Source organism: Mastigoproctus giganteus, chromosome 14, assembly GCF_048544385.1.
Source record: "Mastigoproctus giganteus isolate SK-2022 chromosome 14, ASM4854438v1, whole genome shotgun sequence".
Classification (NCBI taxonomy): domain Eukaryota; kingdom Metazoa; phylum Arthropoda; class Arachnida; order Uropygi; family Thelyphonidae; genus Mastigoproctus; species Mastigoproctus giganteus.
The window spans coordinates 111419253-111441805 of NC_143588.1; the positions used below are offsets into that span (position 1 = coordinate 111419253).

Consider the following 22553-nt stretch of genomic DNA (forward strand, 5'->3'; position numbering starts at 1 on the left):
TATAGTAGCATACATTCTTTGAGTAGACTGAGGTTCAAGCTCCTGACTGCTAAATACATTCAATCTGCCAACCCATACTTGACCAATTCATGTTTAAACTCAACATGAATTGTTGAGGAGGCTTCTACCCTGCAGTGGATTGATAATTGCTGCTGCTTACATTTAACACATGGTCAGTAATACATGACTGTTTACTTTGAAACTACACTGGTGTTCAAAGAAAGTACATCGCCTAGTAATTTCACATTTCTAACCCTTTTTTGGTGGTGGTATGTTACATTAATGACTAGCATCACAAATAGATATATAAACAAAAGATATTTATTAATAGTTAAGGCAAAGGTAAGTAATATTTGACAGGTACTCTCAAAATATTCCAAAATGAGCATTTGCAACCTTTATACAACAGTTTTGGTAAACACGACAATTATGGCTGAAATGGTATCAGAAGTCCTCAATTTGCTTCAGTTTATCATTTTAAATGGAAAACAAAATGAAAAATTCACCAGGTGCAAACTAATATTTAGTTGAACTGCCTTTGGTCCTGATGACAGCAGCACACCATCGAGGCATTGACAAGATCAATTTCTGAAGATAATCAACTGATAATTCGTGGTTCCAAACACGAATTATGGCTTTCTTAAGTTCCGAAGGGTCTTTGGTTTCTTTCTGGCAACTGTAGATTCCACTCGATCCCAACAGTTCTCTATAGGATTCAGGTCCGGGCTGTTTCCTGGCCAGCTAAGAGTTGTAATGGACTGTTCTTCCAACCATTTTTTCACCTGTAACAAATGTAAACACATTACTGTTGAACCTGAGGTGTATAAGGCCTTGAATGGGTTCAGCATGCTGAATTCTGATGGGATCCTTCCACTTGTTCAGATTACAAACCTAAGGGGGCATAAATTCAAATTAAGAAAAGACAGATGTAGATTAGATGTGCGGAAATTTGCCTTTAGCCAGCAGGTGGCTAATTGCTGGAACAAACTTCCATCTGTCGTTGTGGAAGTTGATAGGTTGAATAAATTTAAGGAGGAACTGGACAGGCATTTGGAGGGAATGGTGTGATTTTTTTTTTTTTTTTTTTGGCTGATGCTGCATAAGCTCATACACTTGCTTTCTTGCATCAAATGCCACTGCTACTACTACTACTACTACTACCTCTAACACAGAAATGAAGCTAAAGTACTACAGAAGTGCCTACTTATACTTTCCACCCGACAACAAGGAGCAGAGTCAAGATGCAGTTACTTGGCAAGTTGAAATGGTCTCTAGTGGTTGGCAGCAATTTGCCTTCCAATATAGCCAGGTATCCATTGACATTTACGAACATTTTATAAACTGCAGGTGACCTACTCCGCGATATGAAATGCACCCCTTCCCATATCATTCGGTTGGTAAGGAATTTCACCGTAGACAACATACAGTCTGGATGGTATTCTTCACCACGTTTATGGTGAATCGTTTGTCTCCCATCAAAGCCATGCAGGTTGAATTTCTTCTCATCTGAGAAAATAACTGACTTCCGCTGCTCGGGGATCCATTTGACATGCTCCTTACCCTAAATTAATCGGGCCTTTTTCATTTATTGTGTGAGGAGGGGCTTCTTCTTAGGACAATGGGCTACAAGTTCATTTTTGAAGAGGTGTCTTCTGACTGTTACTGCACTTGCTACCACTCCTGTATGTTCTTCCCATTCTCTTTTCAGCTCAGACAAAGAAGCTTTACGGTTTTAAGGCATAAGTGATTAAAAGTGCAGTCATGTTTTGGTATAGAGACTCGTTTACATCCGGTTCCTTTTTTTTCATTCAGCAGAACCAATATTTTTGACTTGGAAAGAAATCTACTCACTGTCGACTGATTACAAGACACTCTATAAGCAATATGACTGGAAGAACATCCTTCCTCATGTAAAGCAACAATAGCACTCTTTCTTCGTGACGTCAATTGCATGTAACTCGCCATCCTGACACAAGTAAGGAATGACTGCAACTCTTGCAGAGTGTGCTTATATAGCTAAAAGTAACAGTTGATGCAATATTACATCATCACCTATGCATGTCAATCTTATCTGTGCAATCTGTAAGAAATATTACCATATAATTACATTATTTGGACAACAACAACTGCAATTTTAAGGGGTAATGCACCTTCTTTGAACACCAGTGTACATTGTCAGCTGAAAATGATCAAAGATATTGGATTTAGAAGAAATTAATAAATTTCTCCTATATACTCATCACAAAAATTTATACTAAAATCTATTCCATGACAAAATATTTATACCCAAATATTTTGTGTCTCTTGGGAGTGAACTCTTAAATGGTGTTTTAGGTCACTTGACCTTGCAAATTATTCTGGCCACTGTTCACAAGAGAAGAGTTTCTCACTGTTATGAATCCACAAATTTATTTTTAAATTACCTCACTGTAAAAATGCCATAGCAAATATTTTACAAGTTTTTCATTTGTGAAGTAATAAATGAGTTTTCATTTTAACTTTTGATGAAAATTCTTCCCCACATATTTCACAAGTGAAGGGCTTTTCCTGAGTGTGACGCAATACATGAATTTGCATTTTACGTTTTGATGAAAATCGCTGGCCACATATTTCACAAGTGAATGGTTTTTCCTGTGTGTGAACCAATTTGTGTGTCTTTAGACTACTTGACTGTGAAAATGCCCTACCACATACTTTGCAGGAGAAAGGTTTGTCGCCACTATGAATCAACAAATGACTTTTAAGACTACTTGATTCAGAAAATGCATTGCCACATATTTTACAAGTGAAGGGTTTCTCATGCGTATGAACTTTTAAATGTCTTTTTAAATAGTCTCTTGCTGAAAATGCCTTCCCACATATTTCACAAGGGAAAGGCTTCTCTTGGCTATGAATTCTTAAATGCCTTTTTAGATGGCCTAATTGTGAAAATGCATGACCACATATTTCACAAGTGAAGGATTTCTCCTGGGTGTGAATCAATAAATGCCTTTTCAAAGTACCTGATTGTGAAAATGCTTTGCTGCATATTTCACAACTGAATGGTTTTTGCTGGGTATGAATCAATAAATGTCTTTCCAATCTTCCTGATTTGCATAATGCCTTGCCACATATTTCACAGATGAACAGTTTCTCCTGAGTATGAGCTACAAGATGTTTCTTAAATTGATTAAAATATACAAACATTTTCCCACATGTTCCACATTTCAAGTCTTTTGGACCACGATCGGATTTTTTTCTTGTTTTAATAGAATTATGTCGTAAAACTGGCTTTCTATAATTCTTCTTTTCAATAAGTCGTTTTTGAGCAATATTCTGCTTACTTATATCCTGTGCAAGTGAACTTTTCTCTGATACTGATAATTTAGATGAGAGAAAATTGTCTTCTTGTAAAAAATTCTCCTTTTTTTCATTAGTAAACATTTTCAGTCCCTTTATTTTTCATGAAATTTAATTATTCCCTTTGACCTCGTTACTTGTTCAACATATACTGAAAATGCTTTGGCAGTACATCTGCTTCTGTTTTCATTAACCTAACTAACTTAGAAATGTGCCCATTCTTTAAACCTAAAGAAGAAAATAAAAGGGAACATAAATTCAACATGCACATCTTAGAAATAATGACAGTTATGAAAATAATTAGCTTACATCAAAAATATTTTTAAGGTACATTGTAATGTTCAACAACCTTTTTGCTATGATGTTTGGTAATGGTCTTGGATATTTTTAAATTCTCTGATGAAATTTCATTTTATTGTTCCATTTTTATGTGAAAGATATTTTATTCATGGAATACCATATTCAATAACATGCAAAACTGAAATTTCTGGTAACTATAAATTAAAGTTCATTAAAGGCTCATCTTTTCATTTTATCAAAAAATTTAAAAAATAAGTTTTAAATGGTATGTAACATGTATTTATCATGCTTTACAAATGTAATTTATCCAAAAAAGCAGAGGAGACACAGTATATATAACACTGCTTCGGCTGAAATAAAAAAATATACATCTTTTGCTTCATCTTGTTGTAAAACTGGCTTCTTTTAAGGTTATCATGTTCTGTCTTTCAGCACATGACAGCACAATGAAACAAAGGGCCCTAAGTCCCCAGCGGCTTTTACTCCCCCTCTTATGGCAGTAAGACGATCAGAGTGGAAGCAGAGGGTGCTAAGAATCTCTGGGTACAACAGGCTGCCATGCATGGAAACTGAACTTGGCCTGTTATAACTCATCGGTGAAGATAGGATATTAGAGCTGGAAAAGGAATTAGAAAATGTGAATTGGAATATCATCGGTTTGGCTGAAACAACAAGAAGAAATGAATGCCTTATAAGTTTATCAAGTGGAAATCTGTTGTACACCAATGAAAACAGTGAAAGAAGCAAAGGTGGAGTTGACTTTCTAGTCCATAAAGATATAAAAAACAACATTTTGGAATTCAAAAGTACATCACCAAGGGTGTCAAGACTACTACTCAGGATTTCTAAGCAGTACAATCTAAAGGTTATAATGATTTATGCACCAAAATCGAGCCATGATGATGAAGAGATTGAAGAAATGTACACCGACATTATGAGTCTTCTAGATGAGCAGAAAACCCACTACACTATCATTATGGGGAACTTCAACGCCAAGATTGGAAAGAGACAAAACAACGCAGAAAGGGAAACTATAGGAAATTTTGGAATTGGTGAAAGAAATGAAAGACTTGTGAAATTTTCAGAATCTTGAGGAATGTCAGTAATGAACACTTTTTTCAAGAAAAGGGTGAGCAGAAAGTGGACAGAAAGAGAGGCTTAAGTTCTGCAAATTGCAGTGGCTGGAGACTAGGCACCTGCGCGGTGATCTGATTGAGGTGTATAAGACCTTGAATGGGTTGAGCACACTGAATTCTGATGGGATCCTTCCATTTGTTCAGATTACGAATGTAAGGGGGCATAAATTCAAATTAAGAAAGGACAGATCAGAGTGCGGAAATTTGCCTTTAGCCAGCGGGTGGTTAATTGCTGGAACAAACTTCCATCTGTTGTTGTGGAAGTTGACAGGTTAAATAAATTTAAGGAGGAACTGGACAGGCATTTGGAGGGAATGGTGTGATTTTTTTATTTTTTTTTTGGCTGATGCTGCATAAGCTCATACAGTTGCTTTCTTGCATCACCTGCCACTACTACTACTACTACATGGACGAGCCCAAATGGATTATCAACTAATGAAATCCACTTCAACCTCACTAACAGAAGATATTAGCATAAGCATTAGCAAAGGCACATGATGCAAGAAAGCAAGCTTATATAGCATGAGCCAAAAAAAAAAAAAAAAAAACCCTTATCTCACCCATCCACTGGCTCCAAATGTCAGTCTAGTTCTGCCTTGATTCTATGTAAGCTATCAACTTCTACGACAGATGGAAGTCTGTTCCACCAATCAACCATCCGCTGGTTAAAGGCAAACTTCCACATTTCCCATATATATCGTGTATGATGTTACCGCCCTGAACAAGGTAAATGTTGGAAGTGATCACAGAATGGTAAGATGCACACTTGATATAGATGTAAGAAAAGAAAGGAAAAAAACTGACTCAAGTAAATAATACGAAGGTCTTTGAGATAACAGAAGAGGAGAAAAAGAAGTATGTATTGGGATTTAAGAACAAGTTTGAGTTTCTGCAGACTGTTCAGGACCAAGATGTCAATGAGGAATACTACAACTTTCTGAAAGTGATAAAGCCCAGGAAACTTATAGGTAAAAAGAAATCCAACAAAGAAAAAAATTAGTCAAGAAACACTTGTCATGATGAACTGAAGATGACGAATGAGGAGCAAGATAAACACTGACAAGGATAAAATTGAGTATTCTGAGTTATGCAAAGCCATTAGAAAGAGACTCAGAGTGGATATAAGAAGATTTAACACAAGAAAAGTAGAACAAGCATTAAGGGAAGACAAATTATATTGAAACTGAAGAATGGCAATGCTGTACTTATAAATAGTAGAGAAAGCATAATTCAAATAGCAGAAGACTACTATAGAGAATTATACAAGGAACGAGGGAACAATGCCAGCAGTGGGGAAGATGGATCTCAAATTTGTAACACATATGACATACCCTTCCTGATGAGGTAGAACATGGGTTGAAGAAAATGAAGGATCGGAAAGCACCGAGGGAAGATGAAGTTACTGTAGAGTTGTTAAAATTGCAAGGACGAGACATGACACAGAAACTGGCAAGACGTCACAAAATGCATTAGAAAATGTGTGATACCTAAGGAGTGGAATAATGCAATCACAATTTTGCTGCATAAGAAAGGAGATAAATCAGAAATTGGAAATTAAAGACAAATTAGCTTGTTATCCTGCATCTACAAGTTGTTCACAAGGATCATTACTAATGGATTAGAAAGAAGGAGGCTACTCCTGCTGACGAGGCTACTACAGACGGTCGTTTTCAAAGCCGCTAAGTGGATTTTTCTTATTTATTGATTTGAAATTATTGTTTTTCTAAAACTTTTGATTTAAATTTAGTAGTATAACATTATTTTGTGATTTTCTGATTAATTTGGTGTATTTATTCTTTACTCGGCCTTGTAATTGCATAAAAGTATCGGTAAAGGTTTCCACGTGTTTCAACTCCGCTAACCGTTCGTAATTTTCCCGCCTTTGTGATACGATATACCGTACTAGATAGCGTTGGTTGAACTTCGTTAGCAGTTAAATTGTACGTTTAAATAAATACATATAACGACTTAGATTACAAACGTAATATAATTAATTTTATTTAACATAATTAATTATACATATAACCACTTAGGTTACGTAACATAAATAATTAGTAAAAACAAATAATTAATACATAACTTGATACGAAAGTTATATAAAGGGATTTCGCAGATAACACTCGTTACTGAAACGTAAATATTTCGTAGATAACACTCGTTACTGAAACGTAAATATTCCGTAGATAACACTCGTTACTGAAACATAAATATAGCGTTATAACTGTGTTTGGATACAAGTTTAGGATTTAATTTTGTACAGAAACCGAAATTTTATTGAAAGTAACTCTAAATCATGACTCAAACCAGAGCAGCAAAGCAAAGGGCTCAAGCTAATGGGAATGCTGTGGCCCAGGGGAGAACTGAGGGGGGCAGTTGTCCTCTGAATCACAGCCTTGTAAGATGCACTATTTGCTTGATGTTTGCGGAGCAGTCAAGTATGGGACATGATACTGCCATGGGGGATGTCTTTGTGTGTGTGCGATGCAAGGAGTGTAAGGAGATAAGGCGACAACTCAGCGTTGTTATGGGCCTATATGAGAGCTTGAAGGATAGGGTGGATGCCCTCGAAGGATTACAAGTGAGGGGCCCATCAAGCTCTCAGCTGCCCACACCAATGCCAGAGCTTGCACTTGGTCATCGCGGAACACAGCGGCAACCCCCAAGGCAGAATGCGCTGGTCCCAAAGGAACTAGTAGTTGTTGGTGACTCTATTGTCAGGGAAACGGGAAACATGCTTTGTAAAAAGGATAGGTGGAATAGGACCAGGGTATGTCTGCCAGGGGCAAAAGTTGATGACGTTGTAGAGCGGATATCATCTTTTAAGGGCACAAAAGGTGATATAGTTGTACACGTTGGCACTAATGACATTAAGAGTAGGAGACCGGCGGAATTACTTGACAAGTACAGGTCACTGATGAAAAAAAGCCGTGAATTAGGGTTGAAATTGAAAGTGTCTGCAATTCTGCCCAGACACGATAGGAGGGAGTATATGATGAGAGCCCTGTCAATCAATTCGGCCCTGGAAAGATTGTGCAGGGCTCAAGGGGTAGAATTTTTTTCAGCCTGGTCTGTACTTGTTAACAGGAGAGACTGCTTCTACAGGGATGGGATACACTTAAATAGAAAGGGTGCAAGAATGTTTGCTGATGCTATCGAGGCAATGTTAGGTGGGTCGGAAAACTGCTAGATTGGGGGGATACAAGGACTAATAGATTAACAGTAGCCACTGGCAGAGGTGAAAGTGATTCTTGCACTGCTTCTATTGGAATGAGCCGCAGCCTGGAAAATAAGATGCAGGATATTTCAGAGACTGCTGGGAATCATTGGGGTACAAGTAAACACATGGGTTGTGTTAGGGTAGCTAAGAAAAAGAACAGGTGCATGTATACTTGTGTGTACACCAATGCTAGGAGTTTAGTAAATAAATTTGATGAATTTGAGGTATTGCTCAAAACATCAAAGGCAGATATTGTGGGGATTTCAGAGACGTGGTGTCACACAGATATAAGAAATGCAGAACTGGAATTTGGGGAGTACAATGTCTACAGAAAGGATAGACAGGATAGGAAGGGAGGAGGGGTTATGCTATTAGTTAAAAAACACATAAAATCCAAGGAAGTGAAGCCAGTCGACATCGCTGGACAGTGCAGTGTCGAGTCAGTTTGGTGTGACATAAGCATTGGGAGATCAAAATTGAGAGTAGGAGTGTGCTATAGGCCTAATGACTCTGATGAGTATAATAAGAAACTGTTCGGAGAAATAGAGTGGGCCAGTAAATCAGAGAGTCTTATAATGGGGGATTTTAATTTCCCAGATATTGACTGGAATTTGGGGGCTGGTCACTCACACAGTAGCAAGGCTTTTGTGGATTTATTGGATGATTGTTTTCTACATCAGCATGTTCGGGAGGCAACTAGAGGGAGTAATACTCTTGATTTGATTATCAGTAGTGATTCTTCATGCATTAAGAATCTGCAGATAAATGAACCACTTGGTGGCAGTGATCACAGTGTGCTGAAGTGGGAGTTACTCAAAGAGGTAACTACCATTAGGGGTAAAGGGAAGGGGTATTGCTTTCGTAAAGGCGACTACAATGGACTGAGACAGTATTTAAATTCTATACAGTGGGATCAACTGATGATATTGCCAACAGCAAATTCAAAATGGGAAGCATTCAAAGAACTTATTGTGGAAGCTACTAGGCTTTACATACCAACTAAGAAATATTGTTCAAGGTTTAGGCCTAAATGGTTGTCAGATGAACTAATGAGGCATATGGCAGAGAAGAAAAATGCATGGGATACATACAAATTAACACGTGACACAGATGCCTATGATAGATACAAGTTGATCTGTAACCAAGTTACAAAGGAGGTTAGGCAGGCGAAGGCAGATTACGAGAGATCCTTGGCAAGGGATGCGAAGAAAAACAGCAAAGAGTTCTTTACTTATGTAAACTCTAGAAGGAAGGGGATGAATCAGATTGGTCCACTTGAGATCGATGGGTCAACTGTTGATGACCCTGCTCGGGTAGCTAACAAACTAAATTAATATTTTGCATCGACATTCACACATGAGGAGTTATTCAGCGAGGGGAATGCCAGAGGTGTATTCAAATCTAGCAGTAAGCTAGAGAATCTTGTAATAACTGAGAGCAAAGTGGAGGAGAAATTGTTGAAGATAAACACAAGAAAGGCACCTGGGGTGGATGGGATCTATCCAGTTATATTAAAGGAGGCAGCAAAGGAGGTAAGCAAACCCTTAGCCATAATTATGAGAGCTTCCTTGGACTCAGGGGAGGTACCCATTGACTGGAGATGTGCAAATGTGACCCCAATTCACAAAGGGGGATCAAAGGCTGACACAAGTAATTATAGACCTGTGAGTTTAACTTCTGTTCCCGGAAAATTAATGGAGGCACTGGTGAAAGAAGCACTGCAGGATCATCTAGACAAGACTTCAGTTATAGCTAGGACACAGCATGGTTTTGTTAAGGGGAAGTCTTGCCTGACCAATTTGATTGGATACTATGATGCAGTCACAAAAGAACTGGATGCAGGGAATAACTTTGATATTATATACTTGGATCTTAGAAAGACTTTTGATACTGTTGCACATGGAAGACTGCTGCACAAATTGGAGCAGTGTGGCATTGGAGGCAAGTTGCTGCTATGGATAAAGGGGTGGTTGAGGGGGAGAAGACAGAGAGTGGTAATCAATGGACACTGCTCATCGTGGACTAATGTTATTAGTGGAGTCCCTCAGGGTTCAGTATTGGGGCCTTTATTGTTTTCTGTATTTATAAATGATATTGATGATGGTATATCAGGCTTAATGTCCAAGTTTGCAGACGATACGAAGGTTGGCAGGGTTGTCAAGGACACTACTGACACTATGCTGCTGCAACAGGATTTGGAAAGGTTGAGCAGATGGGCTTCGAGGTGGCAAATGAAGTTTAACATTGACAAATGTAAAGTACTACATATGGGAAACGGCAACCCCAGAGCAACGTATCAACTCTGTGGTACTACACTGACAGTGGTAGAGAATGAAAGGGACCTGGGGGTGGTGGTGCAGGCAGATATGAAGTTCTCTGAGCAGTGCAGACGAGCTGCAAGAGTAGCTCATGGTGTATTGTCAATGATATATAGGAATTTTTCTAGCAGGGATAAGGAGGTGATTATTCCCTTGTATAAGGCAATGGTCAGGCCACACCTAGAGTACTGTATACAGGCCTGGAGGCCTCATTTCAGGAAGGATGTAGAGCTGCTGGAACGAGTACAGAGAAGGGCAACTAGATTGGTGAATGGGACAAAGGGGTTCTCTTACGAAGAAAGGCTTAAGTTTTGCAAATTACAGTGTCTGGAAACTAGGCACCAGCGGGGTGATCTGATAGAGGTGTACAAAGCCTTGAATGGTTTGAGCATGCTCAATGCTGATGGGATTCTTCCTCTAGCTCAGAAAAATCACCTGAGAGGGCATAAATTCAAATTGAGGAAAGACAGATGTAGGATAGATGTGCGGAAATTTGCCTTTAGCCAGCGGGTGGTTGGTGGGTGGAACAGACTTCCATCCCTTGTCGTGGAAGTTGATAGTCTAAATAAGTTTAAGGCTCAGCTGGACAGGTATTTCGAACGAACAGAGGGGTGAAGTGGAAGTGGTTATTTTTATTTATTTATGTTACTTTTTTTTTTTTTTTTTTTTTTTTCTTTTTTTTTTTTGGCTGATGCTGCATAAGCTTGCTTTCTTGCATCAAATGCCTCTACTAATGCTAATGCTAATGCTAAGAATACTTGATAAGAATCAACCGAAAGAGCAAGCTGGCTTTAGGACGGGATTCTCAACTATGGATCACCTTCATGTAATATCACAGCTAATGGGGAAAGCAAATAAATATAAAACACCATTATGCCTAGCATTTGTGGATTTTGAAAAGGCATTTGACTCCATACAGCATAAGGCAATGTTTTGGACACTGGAAAGACAAGGCACAGATATCCCATATATTATGATTTTGAAGAACATATATGGGATATGAAAAAGTGACCTCCTTTATTAGACTAGACAAAGACAGTAGCAAATTTAAAATTGAGAAAGGAGTTTGACAAGGAGGCACAATATCTCCGAAGTTATTATTATCATCAGTTTATTCAACAAACATCCCTGTACAGAAATTATCTAGGAGGATGGCTCATACACACATCCAACTAAACTTATTAGAGTGTAACATAGGATAAAATATCAGCAAATACATAAAATATATAAATATAGAGAAAAAATTATATAGATACAGAAATCATACCTTCATAGAAAAATTACAAAATTACAAAACATTATACATATATAGAAAAATGACATTGTCATTTACACTATGAATTGGTCCTCATTGTCATTCCCTGAACAAAAGGAATACCCTCAGTTCTATAAGTCTTTTGGAAATACAATATATCGTTCATTTAAGAATTTTATGAGTTCAAGGGCACTTGAAGTCTTTCTTGAATTACATTCTTCATCATATTTGTAGTTTCGTATACAGATCCACTGCAATGAGCTTCCTGTAAGTTTTCTTGTGGCAGTACCTGTCTGGGTCTATTTTGAGGTCTCTAAACAGCTCCAGAGTATTGGCAGGAAACATCCGCCTTAATCCGTCCGTGTTATTGAGAGCACTTCGGAGACTATGAGGGTCATGGAAGCGGGCTCCAGGGCAGGCCTTACTACAAGATTTTCATTTTGAGGGACATCTAAACTCCCAGTCAGAAGTTGTGCCAGAGTGCAGATGTTACGTATTGTGATCATCTGAATCCACGGAGCTGTGTTCAAGTTTGCGTACAGTATGGATTTCGAAATTGTGAAGGGCTTCCCGGCAATCCTATTTAACCACCGGAGCAACCAGTATTCCAGGCTAAGAAATTTCCTAATATAAGTATTTGGAGCAGAGGACCAAATTGTTGAAGCATATAAGGATACAGGAATGATACATCTTTGGATATATTGGGTCGGTAGCTGCTGGTTTCGAATCCCAGTTATTTCCTGTCTTACAGCCCATATGGCAGCAAGAGTTTTTGTTCTCGTGTTCTGAAAGTGCCTTTGGAAGGTAAGGCCCTCGTCCCACATGACTCCTAGGTCGGTGTACGAGTTGCTTTCTTAATCTGTGCTCCATTAATAGATAATTTCATTTGATTTTTTATCTTCTTATTAGTTATTGTCAGTTGTGCTGACTTGTCTGAGTTTAGCCACAAACCGATTTTGCGTAGGTATGTCCCCAGTTCATAAAGTTTAGCGTTGGCATGGAAATTGATGTCGGACACCAGAGATCCTTTGTTAGGGACAACAAAATATTTTATATCATCGGCGTAGGAAATAAAATTCTGATTCCGCGGCAGAAAAGACTCCAGGGCGGCAGCGAACAGCAAAGATGATAAAACACCTCCCTGAGGGATGCCCCAAGTGAGGGTGTATTCTGCACGGAATTCTTGGTGTTGTACAATTAGGTGCCTTTGCTTCAAAATGGTCTTGATGATCTGCAATAGCTTGCCCTCAATGCAGAAATAAACTCTAAATATATTTTCAAGCGCAAGTAAGAAATATGATGTAAATTTGGGCTTTTTCATTTAATACGTGCTGCATTCTGAAGAGTCTCCAACAGATATTAGTAGTAGTGGATCGTCTCGGTACTACGGTATGGAGGTGCGGTGGCCTGTGCACAAAACACTGTTGGGTTAAAGCAGGAAGGATGACTTTTTCAAAAAGTTTTAAAAGAGAACAACTGATGGATATAGGTCGAAAGTCTGAAGAGGCCTTAGGGTTGTTCTTTTTTGGCACTGGCCACACAAAGTAGTGATTCCATCTCTCAGGATGTTTTGGAAAATGTGCAAGAGCACATCAACAATATAGGCACTGCATATTTTTAAAATAAAGATAGGAAACCCGTCAGGGCCGATCGAAGATTTGGTAGGAAAGGAATTAATGGCATTGATGAGATCTACTCTAGAAATAGTGAGTGTGGATACAGCATTCTCACAAACGCCTCCTCTCACTAAAATATGTTGTGCCATATTCTCCAGCTGATATCCTTGGACATTTTTTTGCTTTACCTTCAAATGTGGTAAAGTGTCCGAATGTGGTTTCTTCCATTTCAAATTTAGCGTCCTTTTTTCGCATGATTCTTTTCGAATGTCGAAGCTTTCTAATAATCTCTTTGTAGCGTGAATGTCGTTTCTTATTCAAGAAAATGGCTCTTTTTTTTCTTGTAGTCCGTGAAGTCTTCATTCAATCCTGATTTTTTCCATCTCCTATAAGCCTTTTGCTTGGCCACAAACGCCTGTTTTAAATACTTGTTGAACCACGGTTTAGTTTTGTTGGTGACCCTTACCTTTTTTGAGGCACCCAGGTCAGCAATAAATAGGAGCTCTTTCTCAATCAAGTTGGAAGCTTCTTCCACCGGTTTATTGTATAGAGCATTCCAGTTGTAGGTCTTGAGATGTTTTAAAATAATCTCAGGTATAATAAACTTAAGAGAGTATATCTTCTTGGTTTGACGAATTTGCTCATCGATGCGTTGCTCATCTGCACTATTGGATAGGGAAATTTCACAACATATTGGGTTGTGATCTGACTGGAATTTAGTTTGAGGGGTGACATTTTTTATGTTTATCAGATTATGATATAATAAATCCAAATGCTGCTCTCCCCTAGTCAGAAGTGTATCAAGTAGGGTCAGTCCTGGGGTTTGAAGGGTTGCATCAAGGTATTCTTTAGCTTGATCGTGTCTTGGGCTAGGCATATTAAAGCTGCCAGTTACAATCATGGGAATATCTGTGCCAAGATTCTCTGAAATCCACACAAGAAGCTCGGTCCTGGTGTCAGCACTGTGTTCCGGCGGAAAACAGATAAGGCAGACTTTACAGCCTTCCTCCTGTAAGATGCAGATATGGCTTCAAAGTTTTCAGACTGATTTGGTTTGATTTTTGTAGGATGCAAACTTTCATGATAAAGGATTGATGACTCTCATCAACTGGTGCAATACCACCACTCTGCTTACTGGAGGCTTGAAGTGGTGAAACCCATGTTTAGTCTCTAGAGCAAAGTTTCCAGCATCCCCCCACCCCCCATACTTCTCCTTCAACCCATGCATGGTACTAAGTACTATAGGTTTTAATACCTTTTGTGTTTGGGGGTTTCATAAAAAAAAAAAACTCCTCCACCCCGCTTATCTATTCTGTTGTTCCCAATAAATCTGTAACTGGAGGATTATACCAGCAGATCTAGTTGCCTGTTATAATTTAGCCAAGTCTCCACTATACACAAAGTCATTCTTCAAGGAGTAGGCAAGTCTGCAACGTGTGCAGTTTGTTAACAACAATTCTAACGTTCTGAATAAAAAAGCAAATGGTCCAGCATTCTCCAGAAGGGGCATTCTGTTGCTTTAGTGGCTATATAGGTTGATGCGTACTACTGGTTCTCTGCACGTATGTGGTGTTCTTTTCTCGATATCTTTTAACTAGTGCACCCACTGGCCAGTTGTTGTCTTCAAGGATTAGATTTAGGTCATCAGGGGTGCATGTGAGCAAAAATGGCACATAAGAAGAATGCCTTGTTTTCAGCTGTCTTACTTCTGTGTGGACTCCGAATCCTTGAGCAAACATGGCCTTTATGTCATTTGCCTGCGTGTTCGGGACAAGCCTAGTAACAAAGACTTTCTCTCGGGTTCTGACGGCTGTAAAATTGAACCTCCTTGCCAATTGGCCATCTGTTGGGAGGTTTGTATGCGTTGTATCTACATTAAAATTGTAGTTCGGAGATTGTGTAGAGGGATAAGTTATTATTCCGGATCTGGCTATTGTGTACATTTGTTATGGAAGTTGCTCTTCAGTTGGTAGCCTTCGACATACTCTGATTCTGCTCTCTCCCATAAGTCTTCTGAGATAAGGCTTTCCTTGTATTCCCGTTTGATGTTATTTTCGCATATGTCAGCATTGGATACTTTTCAAGGCACACTCTATCAGCCTCACATATGGCCGGAGAATAAGAGCTAGAAAATTTTCTGTTTATACTCCGGGACAACCACACGGTCAGAGGAGTTCACAAGGTAGAGATAATACAAGAAACAGCACCATATTCAGCAGTAACAGGCTTGACCCTGGGTCACTCAAGGCACGTGTACTTATGCACCTGTGTGCCTGACCACTCGGCTATGGCGGCCTTAGCTATATGGTGCAAGGAAGCCTGAGGCTTATGCTGCACCAGCTAAAAAAAAATTCCCAAGTTACCCTGAGAGAGAGAGAGAGAGAGAGAGAGAGAGAGAGAGAGAGAGAGAGAGAGAGAGGAATCACCAAGAAAGAGAAGAATGATGATATCCAGCTCAGGACCCTGGGTGTGCCAAGCCCATACTCACCAGATGTGAGCCCCTGGGGTGTTTACTGCTGCCTTTGAGGAAGCTTTCAGAAGATCAGACTGGTTGCAGAAAGGAGTCAACCAATTACGATTTGCAGATGACATTGTGATCATAAGCCATGATCCCAAAGAATTAAAGGAAAATCTTAATCAGTTATGCAGAGTTAGTAAGGATTTTAGACTAACGATGAATATGGCTAAAACAAAAGTAATGATGAACAAGTAGGCCACAGAAAGGGTTATAATTGGTTTTTTTTTTATGTAAACCCCAAACACGAGAGGTATTGGAACCTATAGTACTTAGTACCGTGCTTGGGTTGGAGGTTGAGAAGACGAAAGAAGATATTTGATGACAATGGACTTGAACTTCTGTAGACTGTAATTTTCAGGAACTACGTATGAAGGAAGGTTGTTCCAGAAAACGGCAGTTGAATGAAAAAACGAGGAAGATGAAAAGTTCATTCTGTGAGTTTGAAATTGGACAGTAAATGGATGTTGGCTGGTGGCGGCACGTGTTCGGACTGTTTTGAAAGGGAGAGCGAGAATTATAGAAGCCAATTCAGAAGAACAGTGCCCATGGAAGTATCTATGAGACAGTGAGTGGAGAGACTCTGTTAGAGATGAATCATTAATTAACCTAACTGCCCCCTTCTGAATGGAATCAAGCAGCCTGAGAGAGATTTTGAGGGCACCACCCCAGATCTGGGAACAATATTCCATGGCAGGGCAGATTTTCGATTTATAAAGAGTGAGCAGCTGTTTGAAAAAAAGGAATGCCGAGAGCGAAAGAGAAAACCAAGTTTTTTAGATGCAGAATAAACAATATTTGTAATGTGCTTGTGCCAAGAGAGATTAGAAGTCAGGGTAATCCCCAAAAGAGATATATCATTTTGCCTAGAAATCGAAGTGTCACTAAAGATAAGCATAGGAGCAGAAGAATCCTTTTTGTGAGATATAAGACAAGACTGAGTTTTAGAAGGGTTGAAATCAACTAAGTTGTCTTTGCCCCACTGGAGAATTACCTGAAGATCGACATTTAAGGAATTGGTAGCAGATTTCGAGAAGTTGAAGCTGATTGAGCAGGACAAGGTTTCTCAAAATGGAAAGTGGAATGCAATGTGCTATCATCAGCAAAATTATGGATCGGATTTCCAGTCAATGGAAGAAGGTCATTAATATACAAGAGGAAAAGAGTGGGGGAAAGAACTGAACCTTTGGGGTACACCGGCATTAGTGGAGAAGTTAGAAGACAGAGAGCCATCTACTATCACCCTCAGTAAGCGATCAGAGAGAAAACTTATGCCAACTGTTTTTAGTAACCAATTACTAAAAACAGTTGGCAAACCATAAGATGGAAGCTTGTTTAGAAGACCTTTATGCCTAACATGATCGAAAGTCTTCAAGATGTCAAGAGCAACTACTTGTGTTTCACTGAACCTTTCCATTGAATTAGTCCATAAATGGGTAACATAAGCCAGAATATCATACTGGCGGAATCCATACTAGCGATCGTTGATCAGATGGAAGGTTTCTAGGTAGTTTAAGAGTTGGTGGTTAATTGATTTCTCCATTACTTTAGAAAGAGTAGAAGTAATTGCAATGGGATGATAATTGGATGGGAGAGATTTGTCACCCTTTTTAGGAACTGGCTGGATACGATTACTATAAACTTAATCAGATCATCTCGCAGGTGATCTGATCAAGGTATACGGCCTTGAATGGTCTGAGCAGTTGAGCAGGCTCAATGCTGACAGGATACTTCCACTTGCTCAGATTAAGAACCTGAGTGGGCATAGATTCAAATCGAGGGAAGACAGTTGTAGAATAGATGTGCGGAATTTGCCTTTAGCCTGCGAGTAGTTGATTTCTGGAACAGACTTCCATCTGTTGTTGTGGAAGTTGATAGCTTAAATAAATTTAAGGCCGAACTAGACAAACATTTGAAGTGACTGGTTGTTGTTATTTGGTTTTTAGGAGCATTAGCAACTAAGGCTATATTGCTCCGAGGATATATGGTGGTCACGGGCTCGAACCTCGGTCTAATCAAGAAGCGTGTGGGTGTGACTAGATGGGTGAAATGGGAAGTTTTTTTTTTTTTTTCTTTGGCTGATGCTGTATAAGATTGTTTTCTTGCATCATATGCCTCAACTAATGCTAATGATTGAAGGAGCAGTAACTGAAAAGATGGATTCATATACTTATGTGGGACAAGTCATTAGCTGTAATAATGATAATTGGCTGGAAGTCAAGAGAAGAATAAATTTTGGATGGATAGCATTCAGGAAATATAGTTACATACTGAGGAGCAATATCCCAATTTGCCTGAAATGTAAAATAATCAACCAATATATACTCCCCACCATGACTTATGGAAGTGAAACTTGTGCACTCACCAAAAGAATGGAAGAGAAGCTCAGAACTACACAGTGAAGAATGAAACAAATTATATTAGGAATCAGACTGTTAGATAAAAAGAGAAACGTATGGATTAGGCAGCAAACTCAAGTAAAAGACATTCTTATCAAAACTTAAGAACTAAAATAACCTTGGGCAGGACACATAGCTCAGAGACATGACAGATGAACTAAGAAAATAACAGAATGATACCCAAGAGGAGCTAGAAGGAAGTCAATGACGGAGGTGGACAGATGAAATTCACGAGTTCATGGGTAGTAAATGGATGGCCATTGCACAAAACAGAAGGAACTGGAAAGTTGCTGGAGAGGCCTTCATCCTGCAGTGGATTGAAAATGGCTGATGATGATGTTCTGTCTTTAGGAAAATCCTGAAGTTCACACTACATCTTCCATAATGTGATCGCATTTTAAAAGGCTGGGATGACAATTGTGGATATTCAATCATAATTCAGAGTACTTTCAGTCAGTGAGTATCTTGTAGGTTTTAACAACTTAGCTAAGCCTTTAAACATTGCTAGAAATAATTTTTTAAAAGTGCTTTAGGTGGTATATAACATGTATTGTGTGCAGTGATATTGCTCTGATAACCCAGCAGAGCTTCATTCATTCATAGTCTATGCCAAATAAATTGTCTGCTATCAATGGGGGATGCAAATTGTGATATTCACGAATTCATAAAAAAATAAATAAATACAAATGGCATTAAATGCTTGTCCTTTCATCTGTTTTACTGCCAGCAAAACTTAAACTCCATGGATAATGCAATGGTCTTAATTTTCACAGCAGAATAAACTTGCCTTTGTAATAATTCAATTACACAATAACATAAGTTATCCAGGGTTAGGCAGGTAGTTTTATGTAAAAATAGAATGGAAAGGTTGTAATAAATTCAGAAAAATAGAGGTTATTAACTGAGTTACTTAACAAGGTATATAATGATATAAAGTTCTATAATGCTTAACTGTACGACAGGAGAGAGAAAACTGCTAGACTGGAACTGCAGAGCAGAGCAGTATACTGGGTCATCAACATAATATAAGGGATAATGAATAATGCATTGATGTGTACAGAAGTGTGTATGTGTGTGTTAATGCCCTTATGTATGATATACATTCTCAGCAGACTTTTTTTTCTTCATTAAATTACAGATGTTTGTTTTAACTGATTGGGCTTATCTTTTCCAGTCATCTTATTGACACCCCTCAAAATGTAGAACCTTCTAAATGAAAAGTGGTCCAAATGAATATATTAAGGAGAGACAAGTGTAATTATTAGTATTATATATATGGGTTTGTTAAGCGGAAGTCTTGTCTGACTAATTTGATTGGATATTATTATGATGTAGTCACAAAGGAACTGGATGCAAAGAATAACTTTGATGTCATATATTTGTATCTTAGAAAGGCCTTTGATACTGTTGCACACGAAAGACTGCTGTACAAATTGAAGCAGTGTGGCACTAGAGGCAAATTGCTGCTATGGATAAAGGGATGGTCAAGTTGGAGAAGACAGAGTGGTAATCAATGGACACTGTTCTTCGTGGACTAATGTTATTAGTGGAGTCCCTCAGGGTTCAGTGTTGTTTTCTGTATTTATAAATGATATTGATGATGGTATATCAGGCTTAATGTCCAAGTTTGCAGATGATACGAAGGTTGGCAGGGTTGTTAAGGACACTAATGACAGTACGCTGCTGCAACAGGATCTAGAAAAGTTGAGCAGATGAGCTGAGAGGGTGGCAAATGAAGTTTAACATTGACAAATGTAAAGTACTACATATGGGAAACAGTAATCCCAGAGTAACGTATCAACTCTGTGGTACCATACAGACAGTGGTAGAGAATGAAAAGGACCTGGGGGTAATTGTGCAGGCAGATATGAAGTTTTCTGAGAAGTGCAGATGGTCTGCAAGAGTAGTCATGGTGTCTTGTCAATGACATACAGGAATTTTTCTAGCAGGGATAAGGAGGTGATTATCCCCTTGTATAAGACAATGGTCAGGCGACACCTTGAGTACTGTATACAGATCTGGAGGCCTCATTTTAAGAAGGATGTAGAGCTGTTGGAACGAGTACAGAGAAGGACAACAAGATTAGTGAACAGAACAAAGGGTTTCTCTTACGAAGAAAGGCTTAAGTTTTGCAAATTACAGTGTCTGGAGACTAAACACTTGCGAGGTGATCTGATTGAGGTGTATAAAGCCTTGAATGGTTTGAGCATGCTCAATGTTGATGGGATTCTTCCTCTTGCTCAGAATAATCATCTGAGAGGGCATAAATTCAAATTGAGAAAAGACAGTTGTAGGATAGATGTGCGGAAGTTTGCCTTTAGCCAGTGGGTGGTTGATTGCTGGAACAAACTTCCATCTGTCGTTGTAGAAGTTGATAGTTTAAATAGATTCAAGTCAGAACTTGACAAACATTTGGAGCGAGGGGATAGGTGAAATAAGGGGTTGTTTTTTTTTTTTTGGCTGATGCTCTATAAACTTGCTTTCTTGCATCATGTGCCCTTGCTAATGGTAATATACACGTGTGTGTCAACTGGTTTAAGGCATTAGGGATACGCCTTCACATATATTGTAAGTAGAACTAGACAAACTGTTAGAGGGGATGGATAGGTGAGATGGAAAGAAAGGATTTTTTTTTTTTTTTTGGTGATGCTGTATATGTTTGCTCTCTTGCATCATTTGCAACTATTAAGTGCCTAAAATAAACAAATTGTTAATAATTCAACCAGACCAATAAAGTTCTGCAAATGATGATCCATCCAACAAAAAATAAAAACAAGTGTCTCACATAGGCCAAACTTTAATAGCTTCAGAGACTTTGCAAGTGGACTTTAGGAACTTCAGTGACTTTGTGAGTCATCGTTCATTAATGATTAAAAGTTTTTCACCTTTTAGATTACCATGTTTGTAAATGATATTGACACAGCTTTTATCCATTTGCATTTGACCAGGAGAAAAAAATAATAATAAAAGTCCATACTGTAATAAAATGTAATTTTAGGCAACTTTGTATGTATGTTACTCAGTGAGCATCCATATCCAACTGTATAACAGAGAAAATTTTGAATTCATGAGGCCTGGTACAGCCTAATGCCAACTTATGGCAAAGGATTAGTCAATCATAACACCCCCTCATACCTTTCTCATCTAGGCATTTTTGCATGATTTTTAATTCAGCCCTATTTCTTACTCTTGTGACATACTTAGCATGTTTAAAAAGTAACCATGAAGCAAATCCATAAATGTTCTAGTGTGAGTGACTAACACAATTTCAAATTCCAAGCAATATTTGGAAAGGTAGAATTTTCCCTGACAAAGCAATCTGATTTGTTGGCCTATTATATCTGTCTTCATAGTCGTTCATTACACTCACCACAGCCATTTAGCCTAAAATATACTTTTTCTCTCATTGCTATCCCAATTCTTGACACACCAGACTGACTCGCTATTTAGTTTAATTCTATTGGGTATACTGTTTTGGAATTAGGTGCTTCTTCAGTAAATGCTTTTTAATGCCTTTCCCTTCCCCTTTCAGTATACTATACTCAAATTCTGCATCCCTTATATTGGAGTACCGGAATATTTTCCGATGTTTCTATTTCATCAGTATTTAAAGCTTTAACCGATAACTCAAATTCCAATTTATTGCCTATGCTCAGGCAATAGTGTATAAGCGTTTCTGGCTATTTTTTGTTTTTAGTAGCTAATGCAAATCATATAATCGCGTATCACAGGAGATGCCCCCCCCACACACACCCAGAAATGTTAGCTATTCCAATCTTGTAACCGTAACACCTCCGCGAAGTAACTGCAAGTTCCGGAAGAATTTTATAATAAATATTGAAAAGATTTCGAATGAAACAGCTAAGTTTCATTCGATTCATTTTACGCAAACAAATAGGAAGGAAAATGTGATTTCGGAGTTCCATGAAGTGATGGGCACAGGTTAAGATATTAGACTGTATAAGAACTAGGTGTGAAATTCATAGAAACCAATAAATGCTACCAGAAAATTACAGTAAATAGCAAGCATCCAACAACTTTATTCACTCATATTGTATCCTAAAGTAGCTCAATCCCAATATCAAATTGCGTAACTTACCAAATTCAATCAGAACACACTCATCACGATTTGGAATAAATAGAAACATACAGTAGAAAACCGAAAACACTTCAACCTTCGCGCGCCCTCTCAAGTTTTGTTAGTTGGTTGCTGTTGGGTTTTTCGGCGCATTAGCAAGTTGCTGTTGTTGTTGGGCTTTAGGAGCATCAGCAACTAAGGCCATGCTGCTCCGTTTATATTGTTTGTAAATTGCTGTGTTCTGAGGTCGATTTTCTGTTTTCTGGACGAAAAACTCGAATTTCCAGGAGAAAAAAACATTGCTAACCTCTCCTTAGACCAACTAACTCAGCCACGTTGTGAAAGAGACCCATAAAAATTCCTCCCGTCATCGACAAGAT

At 38.5% G+C, this 22553-nt stretch overlaps 1 protein-coding gene across 1 annotated transcript; it reads right to left on the bottom strand.

Moving 5' to 3' along the window:
- Positions 1–2463: 2463 nt before the first annotated feature.
- Positions 2464–22267, bottom strand: LOC150075563 (uncharacterized). Its single transcript, XM_090388551.1, has 2 exons — positions 22195–22267; positions 2464–3567 (listed from the first exon to the last, which is right to left on the bottom strand). The coding sequence occupies exon 2, from the start codon at positions 3421–3423 to the stop codon at positions 2464–2466; it is 960 nt and encodes a 319-aa protein (XP_090244677.1). The 5' UTR covers positions 3424–3567; positions 22195–22267.
- Positions 22268–22553: the final 286 nt, after the last annotated feature.

Bases quoted from the DNA above. Each gene is read 5' to 3' on its own strand.
- LOC150075563 (XM_090388551.1), bottom strand. From the start codon at position 3,423: ATGTTTACTAATGAAAAAAAGGAGAATTTTTTACAAGAAGACAATTTT.